This window comes from Pseudozyma flocculosa, assembly GCF_000417875.1.
Source record: "Pseudozyma flocculosa PF-1 unplaced genomic scaffold scaffold00018, whole genome shotgun sequence".
Taxonomy (NCBI): Eukaryota; Fungi; Basidiomycota; class Ustilaginomycetes; order Ustilaginales; family Ustilaginaceae; genus Pseudozyma; species Pseudozyma flocculosa.
The window spans coordinates 313,904-326,211 of NW_006920886.1; the positions used below are offsets into that span (position 1 = coordinate 313,904).

The following is a 12,308-nucleotide window of genomic DNA, read 5'->3' on the forward strand; positions in this document are numbered from 1 at the left end:
CAGGGTTGGCGTGGCCCTGGCTTCGGGCCCGCGTCAACGCTATATGAGGTGGCCTACAGCAATTTGGGCCGTAGGCATCCTACGGCTGCTTACCATAGGCCTACCTTTGCACCCCCAGCCGTCGGAATTCTCAGGCATTGCATTGCAAAATCTATTACACAACTGCGGTGTTAGCAGGCAGGCAAGGTGAGCAAAGAAGGGCAGCGGTCGGCTGGGGCAGCGTGATGGCAATGACATGGGTCAAGGATGGCGGCAGTAGTGCAGGGACCGGCAGAAGGGTAGAGCAGGCAGAATGCAGGGTCAGTTGCAGGCATAAGGGATTCCCAATTTTTCTTATCGCACAGGCTGTGCGATCCAGGATTTGAGAGTCGTTATGCACGTGCAATCTAAAATCCTGGCTACTATGAGTGGATTTCAGATCGCAGGCAGGAAAAATTCAGGATCTCAGATTGCAGCTGATTGCACACCTGCTGCAATCTGAGAAATTGCACAAGCTGGCTGCAGCTGGATTTTCAAATCGTTATACAAGTGCGATTCATAATTTTCTTTGACCAGATCCTGCTGCTAGCTATGACTTGGCACTGCCGCATGCTAACCCTTAGTTGGGACTTGGGTAGCTGCGGGGGCATGTTGAGCAGCCGCCTAACAATGTCCTGGTTTGACCGCACAGCAGGGATTGTCTTCGCATCGGCAGCGATTGACGAGGAAACCCATGCGGAAAAGGATCACGTGAATATCTTTATGAGCCGATCAGCAGCCCACATGATTTTAAGCTGAAGTCCAATGACGTCAACATGCATTGATAGTGTAGGGGCATCATGAGTCGTTGCCACTCATCATCTGTTCAGGATGGTTGTTCGACTCGACTCGACCGGGGTTCGAGTCCCCGTCAATGCATTTTTTTTTTGCGCTTGTCATCGTTTCGACGCTGGCAAGAACGCCAGCAGAGGAGGGAGGGAATAGCAAGCCGGTCGCAATCGTATCTGAACAACGTATCAGGCTGCCTTGTTTTCTCTATTGCAAATGGCATCGAGCTCGTCGGAGAGCTATCTAAAAAGTCCGTGAGTCCTGGTGTCCGCGCCGTCGGGCGCTGTGAGGCGGGCGCAGAGGGCAACGTTGGGCGCTGGGCGGGTCCTGTCCGGTCAGGAGCCGGAGGCTCCTTCAATTTCGTGAGCGGGCGAGCGAAGCCTTTTCCTCGTCTTCTTGGGATGCCGCCTTCCTGTCTGCTGAGGCGGCGGAGATCAGGGATTGTTGGGACTGGCCAAAGATTGACGACTGGAGCGGGCGCTCGGATCGGCTCAGCCTCCGCATGACGTCGCCCCACGCCGTCGACTCGAACTCGGTGAGCGAAGGCGCTGACCGGTCCTCGTCTTCCTCGGAGGTCGTCGAGATGGTGATGGCCGGCCGTGACGGACGGGTCGGCGTCGAGGGCGAAGACGCAAGTAGCTGCTGCTGCGTCTCGGTGGGTTGCTGCTGATCGTCGTCAGGCCCGTTGCTCTGTACAGGAAGGGCCTCTGTGTCGACGACGATCCGTGGCAGCTCGGGTCGCGATGCAAACGGATCGGCGACGACGGGATCAAACCGCCTGGACGTCTTGAGGGTGAGGTATCTGCGCCGGCAGTAGACCATCTTCATGACGCCGCGGACGCGCTCGAGGTTGACCTGGTCCTCGATCCGCTCCATGAGCTCCCTGCGCTGGATCAACTCCTCGACGCTGAGGGCGTCCGAGTCGTTGATGAGCTTGTGGTGGGCGAGTATCGTCAGCATCGTGGTGAACGAGATGCCCTTGGCCTTGGACTGCGACAGCAGAGCCTCGTGATAGATGCGGTTGAAGCGAATGCGGCGGGTCCGGAGCTCTGCCGGGTCGACGCGATCGAGCGCTTTGCGCAGCCGCTGCGCTTCACTGCCAATCTCGAGCCGGTTTGGGGACTGCGGCCACATGAAGTGGCCCTTCTCGCCCAGCTTTCCGTCCTTGAAGGGCGACCGCAGAGGCGATGCCTCTCGGATCCTGTCCAAAGGGCTTTTGGGGGCCTTGGACGGGCTGATGGGGCTGGCGAGCGGAGTGTTGGATTCGAGCGCCGCCACGAGCGCCGAGACGGAGCAGTTGGCAGGGTAGAGGTCGACCTCGAGCGCGCCACCCAGGCTGCGCAGGAACGGAACGATGTCCGACGGCGCAATGTAGCCGTCGCGGTCGAGGTCGAACCTCGCCCAGGCCTCCTTGTAGGAGCGCATTTCTTCTCTCGACAGCTTCGGCTTGCCCCCGAGCTCGAAGAGGTAGGAAAAGTTTTCAACGACGGTACCTGGGTGGCGGAGGACGAGAGGGTCATGACCCGGGAAGGGATGCACGAGTCAGCCAATCGAGCGACGGCGCGACATAGTGTCGACGGACGCGGCCACATGTCTGCATCATCGCTCCGACTCACCGGTGAACACTGTGAGGGCACGAGGCGCAATGCGCGGGTGGGCGAGAGGAGAACAGACGATCAGGGACGTCAGCGCGAGCTCGGGCAGTACAGAGGCTATCGGCCCTCGCGGCGGCCCACTCACTGTTGAGGAAGATATACATCGAGATGACGTTCCAGGTGATGAAGAGGAAGAAAGCCCAACCCTGACTGCCGCAGTCGGTGTCGAGGTAGCTGGCGGCCGGCGTACATTGGGGCGGCGAGACGGTGTAGTCGTGCATGAACGAGTTCCAGGCCTCACCAGTCGACATCATGCTGAGGAAGACGAGCGCGTTGATCAGGCTCGAAAAGTTCTTGTTGTACGTCTCGTTTTCGCCCCACTTTGTGAGGCCAAACACCTCGAGCAGCATGATGGCCCAGACCAGGAACATGGTGAGCCAGAGGAGGAAGAGGCTGAGGATGGCCGGCAGACTGGCCCACGCCGTCTTGAACAGCTGGTTGAACGAGGTAAACTTCTGAACCAGCTTGAAGGCGACGCAGGTCAGGAAGATCTTCTGGAACTGAATGTTGAAGTGCTCGCCCGAGTAGTTTTGCAGCAGTGGGATCGTGGTGCCCAGGGTGCCAGATACGACGACCAGGTCGTAGAGGTTCCATGCGTTGGCCCTGAAGCTGCTCCAGCCGAGGCCGGCCAGCCGTACGCCGATATCGCATACGTAGATGACGGTGAAGACGAGGTAGATGATGTCGCGGATGCGGTCCACCGAGGGCGGATCGCTGTACCGCTGCGTCATGAGCACCACGATGTTGGCCAGGTACATGAGCGTCATTGCCCGGCTCCACCAGCCGTGCTTGTCGACGGCCCGCTGGTAGCACCACGAGCGCACCGGCTCCGTCGGCCGGACCTTGGGCCGTTTCGACGGCGTCTGCCGCAGAATGAGCTTCTTCAGGTCGATCCACTGCCGCTGCTCGGCCGTTTGGAACGCCGCGCCGCTAAACTGCTGGAAATTTTCGATGATGACGGCGACGAAGAGCGTGAGGACCGTGGTGCTTCCGATGAGGTTGTAGATGAGGAAGAAGAGGGCGTTGACCTGCCGGTTGTCGTTCTGCAGCTGGCGATCCTGGCCGACGACGCTCATCGCGGTGCTCATGACGTCGATCCATCCCTCGAGCGAGATAATCTCAAAGAGGATCAGCAGCGAGCTTTTGAAGTCGTCAAACGACCACACGCTGCCCTCGGTCGGATTGTGCCAGGCGCGTGGGGCCAGGAAGGTCCATTCGCCAGGCGAGGGCGACACCGCGAACTCGCCGAAGCAGTCGAACTTGGTCAGGATCGACCCGTCCGAGTCGTTGCACGAGTAGAGGACCCCGGCAAAGAGGTTCTGGCCCCAGACCGCGTACGGGATGATGTAGAGGATGGAGAGTATTGACGCATCGAGGATGCGGCCGGCGCCGGCGATCATCACGGCATGGAACCTGCGACACAATCGGCAGGAAGACGAAGATCGGGGCAACTTGTGTCGGTCAGCAGCGGGTCGAGCGGCCCTGTCTCGCCGGACGGAGGCGCGGGATCCCATCGGTGCTTGGAGAACTCACGTGTTGCGCATCAGTGACGACAGGCTGTCGAGGAAGGGTCGGCATCGACACGGGATGAGGGTAGCGGCAGGCGTCAGAATCCGCAGCATCACGTCGCTAACGCCACGCGCTGAGGCTGCAGACGCAGGACGGCGGCCATGCGTCCACTCACTTGATTAGTCGCAGCGCCCTGAAAGCCTTGAGAGCTCGGGTGAACCGGGACACACCGCCGATGACTGCCAGCTCGGTGCCGACGTTGATCAGCAGCGTCACGAGCACAAAGAGGTCGAGCGTGTTCCAGATGTTGAGGACGTAGGCGTTTGGCGTGAACGCCACTCCATCGGCAACGGTCTTGACGAGAAACTCTGCGAGGAAGAGGCTGGACAGGCTCATCTCGAGGATCGAGAACCAAGAGGCCCGGATCAGCCCGTACTTTGCGTAGTAAGCGCGTCGGTAGGCCGGAGTGGCGATGCCCGCCGACACGACGGATCCCGCGATGCCGATAAAGATGACGATCTGGAAGACCCTGTGCCGGATCGGGGAGCAGGGCCGCCCAAACAGACGCTCGCCGTAAGACGACGGGACCAGGCTCTGGCAAAAGCGTCGGAAGCGGCTGTGGTTGGAGAAAAGGAAGTAGGACTTGTCGTAGGACGGGTGGCTGGCGATGAAGCGTGCCTGCTGCAGTCGGGCTCCATCGGTATCGGTCACGGGGTAGGAGCCGTAATTGATGTGCCCTGATTGCGCCTCGACCGGCAGTCCCAGGTCGGTGCGCATCCGCTTCAGCATACGCTCGCTGGCAAAGAGTCTGGCGGCGCTGTCGTCGGGGTCGTGGTCGAACGCGGCAGACTGCCGTTTGATGGCCGCCTGGAAGACCTCTTCTCCTGAGAGGCTCTGGCGGATGCGGCGGCTGCGCAACGTGTCGAGCGGCACAGCCTCCTCGGGTGTGTCGAGGCGCAACACCTTTTTGACGGTATCGAGGGTCCACAGGGCCTTTTCCCCGCCCGAGGCGGCCATGAGGTGGACGGAGTGCTTCCGACGTGCCTTTTCGTCTATGGCAGCGCCCTGCAGGGCGGAACCGCCGACGATGGCGTTGGACCGCGCCTGCTCGCCAGCGCTGCCCGAGACCGAGCCTGCTGGCGCCGACCCAGTCTTCGCGGCGTTTCGATCGCGAAGGTAGCGGTAGGGACTTAGCTTGCGGAGCAGCTTTGCCGTCGTAGACGCTTCTGGCACCTCGTTGCGCCGCAGATAGTGCTCCAGCTGCTGCTGACGCTTTTCGCCCTCGGCGATGCTGAAGTTTTCGCTGATGACGGCAATGAACATCTGCAGGACAATGACTGCGGCACGTCGGCGGTCGCCATTCGGGTGGGAAAGGCGATCAGCCCTCCGATACCCCGTGCTTCTTGTTGCGGATCGGGCCAGCTCATCTTTGCTACTCACAGTTGGCGAACATGAACCAGCCGCTCAGGAAAATGGCGCCGATCGCCGCCTGTTTGAACTGCGTCTCGTTAGAGAGGACGCCGTACAGCACGTTTACCCAGTCCTCTGAGGTGAAGATCTACGTTTATGGATCCCGGAAACAACATCAAAGTCCGACAGGATCGAGCGGGTTGAGCGAGAGGACCAGAGAAAGCAAGCAAGGCGGGAGCTGGCTCGCGGCGGCTCACCTGGTACATGGCGAGGAAGGCGTTGAAGAGGTGCTTGAACGTCATTTCGGTCCACTCCCCGTCATCTTCCTGAGGGATGTCGCCTCGAAAGAGCTGGACAGCGATGAGCGCCGCCAGCCCGACCATCATCAGTAGGAAGAGGACCATGTTGAGAAGACCGACCATGGAACCAAACACGCGGACCAGCAGCACCCTCATCCGCGGAACGGCCGCAATGACTCGGTAGAAGCGGGCGACCTGGAAGAAGGTGAGCCAGGCGTAGACGCTGGAGTGCTTGATCGCCGGGATCTGGATGATGGACGTGACGCCGGCCAGCACCAGATCACCTATGTTCTGCTTCGACCGCAGAAACGACCGCCAGTCTCCGTCGAGGACGAAGGAGAGGAAGCGCATCAGGATCTCGACGTCGAAGGCAATGGTGAAGAAAAGCTCGCCCTTGTCACGATTCTCGAGCTGCTTCGGAGTCATCCAGGTGGCGCGCGAGGCTTGCAGGCCGAGGTCGGCGACGATGGCGCCGATCCACACGAATCTAGTGTAGCCCCACACCCGCTTGTACACGTTTGCGACGCGCTTCATCCGCAGTCCCATGGGCCCGGTGCTCTGCTGCTTGACCGGCCCGACCTTGATGCTGGAGACGAGCGGCGCAAGGATCAAGACCGACGATGGAGCATCGGTCAGCTCGCAGCCTGAAACGGAACCGATCCGGCGGCAGCGGCCGCGACTCACGTTCGATCCGCGAACGCGCTCCGATTGGTCTGGGCGGTCAGTGTGGCGAAGCTGTTGGTGATGACGGCGACAAACAGGTTCGCCAGCCAAAAGTTCATGATGATCAAGCCGATGATGAAGAAGAGGCAGGATGCGTAGTAGTCGGCATCCATCATGTCGTACATGACGCCCGACCAGTTGTTTGCTGTGCCGGGAGCGGCGAGAAGATGCGCAAAGGTCAAAGATGGGAGCGGCGCCGGTCAGTGTCGCTTCGATGGAGCGGGCAAGACGGGGACAAGGTGAAGGCGGCAGACCAGGAGCGTCTGCTCGGCTCTCGACTCACAGGAGATGACGATGACGTTCTGCAGCAGGGCGGCGAAGATGTTGTCGAAGCTCGCAGTGCCACCCTCTGGGTTCGAGTCGGTTTCTTGGCACACCTGGCCTGCCGGGCACAGGTAGCCTTTGGGATGCGCGTCGGAGAGGACACCGTCGATCTGGATGTATGGCCGCTGAGCGCGCGTCGCCATTTCGATGTATCCGCCGCAGTAGTTGGAGAGGGTGTGGTTCGTGCCCGGGTCGCCCATCAGGTCGCCCACCCACACGCAGTTGCGGCGATACGAGCCCTTGAAGCTCTGGACGCCAATGATGCTGAAAAGCAGCATGGCGAAGGCCGTGAAGAAGGCCACCGTCGTGAGGATCGGTGCGGCCACCTTGAGCGACTCGAGGATCGTCATCGTGCCCTTGGTCGCCGTCAACAAGCGTGCGCAGCGGAGCACGCTGAGCGCCCGAAAGATGTAGAGGTGGCGGTCCGGCGTGGCCTCCTGTTGTGCGCTCGCGAGTCCGAACGCGATCCAGAAGCCGATCACGGCGAGGAGGTCGACCCGGTTCCAGCTGTGGCGCAGGAAGGCGTGATTGACGGCCTGGACCCGCTGTGTCACAAAGGCGCCGGCAAAGGGCCCCTTTTTGTTTTGCCAGAACTGCGCCGCGTCCGATGAAGGCAAGACCATGGCAGTGTTGGCCCTGGTCAGGTTCCTCCCGGGCGGCGGCGGTGGCATGGCGCCCGATAGGGGCATGTGGGCGCCTGATCGTGCAGGGACCCCGCCTTCGGCATCGGAACTGCCCTGCCTCGCCATCGAATAGGCAGCCCCGGAGGCGGGTCCGGAAGCGGCCGAGTGATGCGACGCATGGGAGGCGTGCGCTCCGTGGAAAACGCGCTGCGCCTGGCCCTTGAGCGCGCCTCCAAACTCGGAAAAGGCATCGAGGGTGTTGGATCGCGACATCTGCCGCCGATGCTCGTTCGCCTTGGGACCGGACTCGTCTGCGGGCCCCTCGCGAACGGGCTCTTCGGTAAAGACCGGCGGAGGGTTGATGATGAGACCCGACACGATGATGCGCATGGCGATCTCGACCGTGTAGAAGCAAAAGATGGCAAGGAGCACGGAGTCTTCGGGGTAGTCGAAGTAACCGCTCTTGCGCGGGTAATTGTAGACGTTGCGGCTGGACTGGATGACGAGCGCAATGGTGTTGACCAGAATGAGGAGCAGGATCAACGGCTCGACCCACCACTTGGCCAGGAACGCTGCCAGCAGCCGGCGGAACCTGCTTTCAGGTCCCCAGATACCCAGGCTCTTTCCTCGGAGCGTCTGCAGTATGTCTGGCAGGTGGGTCTCGTCTCTGGGAGGGTCTGGCCGTGCGGCTGCAGTGGCGACGGCGGCGTAGCGCGCTTCGGTCGACGAGTCGCTGTCGGACCCGGTGTCACGCTCCTCGAGCCGCACGTGGCTGCGGCGGCCCTCGAGGTGCACCACACGCTTGCTGAGGCGTTTCATGCTCTTGCTCATCCGGGATAGGCCGGACCTAGCGCCATACAGCGAGGGACCTTGGGACATACCGGCCGAGGCGTAGATGTCGGCGCTCGACTTGTGTCTCGGACCAACATCGGCATCCTCGAGCTGATCGGGCGAGTCAACCCTGGCAAAGTCTGCGGGGCCTGATGCGAAGTGTGCGTGGGTACGAAAGCGTTGCGGATCGGTGTCCGAGGTGAGGACAACGCGGTCCGAGTCATCAAAGTCGTGGAGGCTGTCGTCGAGCCATCGCTGCGCAAAGGGCGCGCTCGAGAGACTGGCGGACGAAGGGGCGTGGCACGGATGCTGATAGGGTTCTTCGCCGATGGCGTCACCTTGGCGGGCGCGGTGGGCGTCGAGGCCATCGGCGCGAGTGATGGTGGGAGCAGCTTGGAAGGACAGGTCGAGGGGGCCGTGGAAGAGGCCGGCATCGGCGGAGCTGCCGCTGCGCTCGTGAGAGTGCAGTTGGCCGCTGCGCGGTGCGGACGGTAGGCCGGAGGGCGTGGCAGGCGTTGCAGGATTGGAGCCAGAGGCATGCGGGATATCGTCGTGGGTGCCCCAGCTGAGGCGGTGCAGGAGGTGGTCGACGGGGGTGGCGCGTGGCGAGGCGGTTGGGCTGCTGTTCTGGCTGCTCGAGGCGAGCCACGAGGGGGGTCTGTTAAACGCGGAAGCCGGAGAGGGAAGGCCGAGGTCAGGCATGTCCTGATTGCCGTAGTAGTAGCTGTTGATGTACCCCTCAGAGGCGGTGGTGGGGACGCTGTAGGCGCTCGACGAGTTGCGCGTATGGGCGACCGAGGGCGGGTTCTGCGGCGGGGTCGTTTGGGGCGAAGGCGGCTGCAGGTTGACGGCGGGCGCGGTGTGCGACGACTCTTGCGAGTCCCGCCGAGAAGCCGAGGCCATGGTCGCCGACGCAGACGCAGACCCGCCGAGCGGTCACGACAGGCAGCAGAGGACGTTGCGACTGGGACGGCGTCAAGCGTCCATTCGAACGAGGAGAAGACCAGACAGGATCCTGTCCCGCTGGATGGTTGTCGTGTGTGGGCAATCGGGCCCGGCCTGGCTCTAGTGCGTGGTAAGGTGCCCGAGAGATGAGTTTGCTCAAATCGTGCGAGGCTGCGGGTAGACGTCGGGGCCAGGATGTCCTGGTAGGGGGGCAGAAACCAGAGCAGTCGAGCGTCGTGATGGTGGTAGTGGTGGTAGTACTAGGTGGTGGGTGTCGGTTGACGAGGCCGAGCAGTGCTAGCCTCGAGGTGAATGAAACCCAAAAAGCAAGCAGGGCGGGCGGTGTGGAAGCACAGCATGCAGCATGCCGCACCGCCCGGCAGCCCATTTCGGCTGGCGCCGCCGACCTTTTTTTCTTTATTTTTGCCAAGACCGACGCCGTTGCGCTGGCTGGCCGGGTGAACGGGCCGCGCCGGATGACGGGGTTGCAGACAGGGTCCACCCTTGCTTGCCTGCCTGCCTGCCTGCCTGCTTGCCTCGCTCCCTCCCTCGCTCCCTACTCCGCCTGCCTGCCTGCGTTTGACAGTCTAGTGGCGCATCTCCAACGAGAGCCAGGACGTACGTACGGGGAGGATGCGCTCAACCGTGACGGCGAGATCGGAGAAACCCTTCTTTACCTTGGCTTCTCTGGAGATGCATCACATGTATGGATTTGCTGTGCTGCCGCTGTTCGCTGCCGACAGGAATGCCGCTGGATGAGGGAAGGCTGCCCGGAGGGGAAGGGCGGGGCGTAGCTTGGCCTGGCGCAGTGCTCGCAAAGCCTAGAGTTATGTATGTAGCACCAAGGTGTCCCAACCAGGCCCGCTGGTCCCCCAGCCATGTCTGGAGCGTTCGTAGGTGAGCATCCTTTTGGCCCGACAAGCAGCCCAAGTAACCCAACGTACAAACTTGCAGAGTCTGCCGTCTGTCGTGGCATCGAGCGCGAGCTCAATATCGAGAGCGAGGGTAGGTTCCTGGCCAAGCAGGGCGTGCCGGTAGGGACCCCTTGGAATTTGGCCCCGAGGTGGGGCCGCGCTGCTTACAAAGGCTTAGCAAAATTGAGGGGGCGAGGTTACGCGGCTAGGCCCAACCAGGGCCGCCGCTTCTCCACCTGCGCTCGGTCCGCACGACTCTTGACTGCCTGCCTGCCGACCTGATCTAGACCTCGAGCCGCTCGTCTTGCCCTCCCATCACACATTTCCTCCCTCGCCTTGCAACCACGCACGCTCTACCTTCGACGTCAACCCTCAACAGCCGCAGCCCAAGCACACCATCACCATGTCCAGGTCCTACGATCGAGGTGAGCCTGCGCCGAGCTCGTCTGATCGTCCGGACCTCATCGCACATTGGCAGCTGACCCGCTTCGATTCCCCATCTCTCTCTTTCCCGGTGCTCGCCTCACCTTTAAGCCCTCACCGTCTTCTCGCCCGACGGTAAGTGTAGCTTCGATCACCTGCGTTTGACCCAGGGTCATGTAGCTGATCATCGCCACCCGCTTTCGTGCATTGCACGCATTCCCCTCGCCCTCGCCTAGGCCATCTGTGAGTGCCAGACACCCCCGTCCGCCCAGCCTAGACGGCACCGACTGACCTGCCCGCGCGCGCCTCACTCTTTCCCGTCTGCAGCTTCCAGGTCGAGTATGCTCTCGAGGCTGTACGCAAGGGCACCTGCGCCGTGAGTCTGCCCGTCACGACGACGATCAAAGACTTGGCCAGCTCGACGAGCTGACAGCTTCCCCGCTCGAATTTCCGCCTGTCGCCACCACACCTGCTCGTCGCAACCAGGTCGGCGTCAAAGGAAAGGACGTCGTGGTGCTCGGCGTCGAAAAGAAGAGTGTCCTCCAGCTCCAAGATCCTCGCACCATCCGAAAGACGGCCATGCTGGACGACCACGTCTGCCTCGCATTTGCCGGTACGTGGCCATGCCGGATTGCGCACCTCTGCAATCGCATACGGAGAGGCGATTCTGTGTCAGCTACGTGAAGTGCAGCCTCTGATCCCCCTCTCTTGTCTGGATCCCCCCTCCTTCCCCGCGCGCCATGCGTGCCCCCTCGGCAGGCCTCACCGCCGACGCCAGGATCCTGATTGACAAGGCGCGGATCGAGTGCCAGTCCCACCGCCTCACCGTCGAAGACCCCGTCACCGTCGACTACATCACCAGGCACATTGCGGGCATCCAGCAGGTGCGTCTCGGGCTCAAGGCTGCGGCCCTTGCTGCCACCTTTGGTCGTTGTACTCCACCTCGCTGACGAGCCTGGCCTTGCACCCGCACCGGCGCCCGACAGCGTTACACGCAATCCGGTGGTGTCCGCCCCTTTGGAATCTCGACGCTCATCATCGGCTTTGACGCCAACGAGAGCACCCCGCGCCTCTACCAAACGGAGCCGTCGGGCATGTACTCGGCCTGGAAGGTGAGCCGGACCATACCGATCCTGACGCTCCATGGCGGCGATGTCGCAGGGTGTTAACGAGATGGCATCGCAACCATGTGCGCGCTTGGCGTGCTTCCATTTCGGCAGGCCAACTCTATCGGCCGCTCCTCTAAGACGGTACGCGAGTTCCTCGAAAAGAACCACAAGGATGACATGACAAAAGACGAGACCATCAAGCTCGCCATCAAGAGCCTGCTCGAGGTCGTCCAGACGGGCGCCAAGAGTGAGTCGAGGCCTGGGCTTGCAACGCGCCGCCGCTTCTCGGGCCAGAGAGATCGGCGATGCTAGTCAGCCGGCATGTTGCAGCTCAACAAGGCACGGAAGCTGACCCACCCCGAACCCTGGCTGCTTCCCACGATCCCTCCTCCTTCAGACATCGAGATCGCGCTGATGGAAGGCCATGGACAGGTCAGGGTGAGTAGCCAGCTTGCGTCTGCAGGCCGGACGCCCCCCTCCGTCCACCGACGCTTCGCGCCGACCCAGGCTGACCATCCCGCCGCACTTCCACGTCTGCGCCATCCAGAACCTCGAGCTGTCCGAGATTGAGAAGTTCGTCGCCGAGATCACCGAGGAAAAGGAAGCCGAGGCGGAACGGAGGAGGAACCGCCTCGCCGCCACGGCGGGCGCGCAGGCGTCGATGGGATCCGGCACCAACCCCTGAGCTTCTTTCGCCGCATGTCGTCGCACACGACGCGCTTAGGCCCATGTAAGC

At 62.0% G+C, this 12,308-nt stretch overlaps 2 protein-coding genes across 2 annotated transcripts; one reads left to right on the forward strand and one right to left on the reverse strand.

The window, feature by feature from the left end:
• Positions 1-1,161: 1,161 nt before the first annotated feature.
• Positions 1,162-9,084, reverse strand: PFL1_05188 (uncharacterized protein; the record flags this gene model as incomplete). Its single annotated transcript, XM_007882717.1, has 9 exons — positions 1,162-2,300; positions 2,424-2,432; positions 2,548-3,875; positions 3,996-4,019; positions 4,147-5,308; positions 5,412-5,529; positions 5,639-6,266; positions 6,365-6,548; positions 6,687-9,084. 9 exons carry the CDS (start codon positions 9,082-9,084, stop codon positions 1,162-1,164), a joined length of 6,990 nt encoding a protein of 2,329 aa, XP_007880908.1.
• A 1,359-nt stretch (positions 9,085-10,443) lies between these two features.
• PFL1_05189 (uncharacterized protein) lies at positions 10,444-12,257 on the forward strand (the record flags this gene model as incomplete). The annotated part of the gene is made up of 10 exons (XM_007882718.1): positions 10,444-10,465; positions 10,575-10,598; positions 10,700-10,706; positions 10,791-10,839; positions 10,950-11,076; positions 11,223-11,347; positions 11,450-11,575; positions 11,684-11,819; positions 11,970-12,010; positions 12,120-12,257. The coding sequence occupies 10 exons, from the start codon at positions 10,444-10,446 to the stop codon at positions 12,255-12,257; spliced, it is 795 nt and encodes a 264-aa protein (XP_007880909.1).
• Positions 12,258-12,308: the final 51 nt, after the last annotated feature.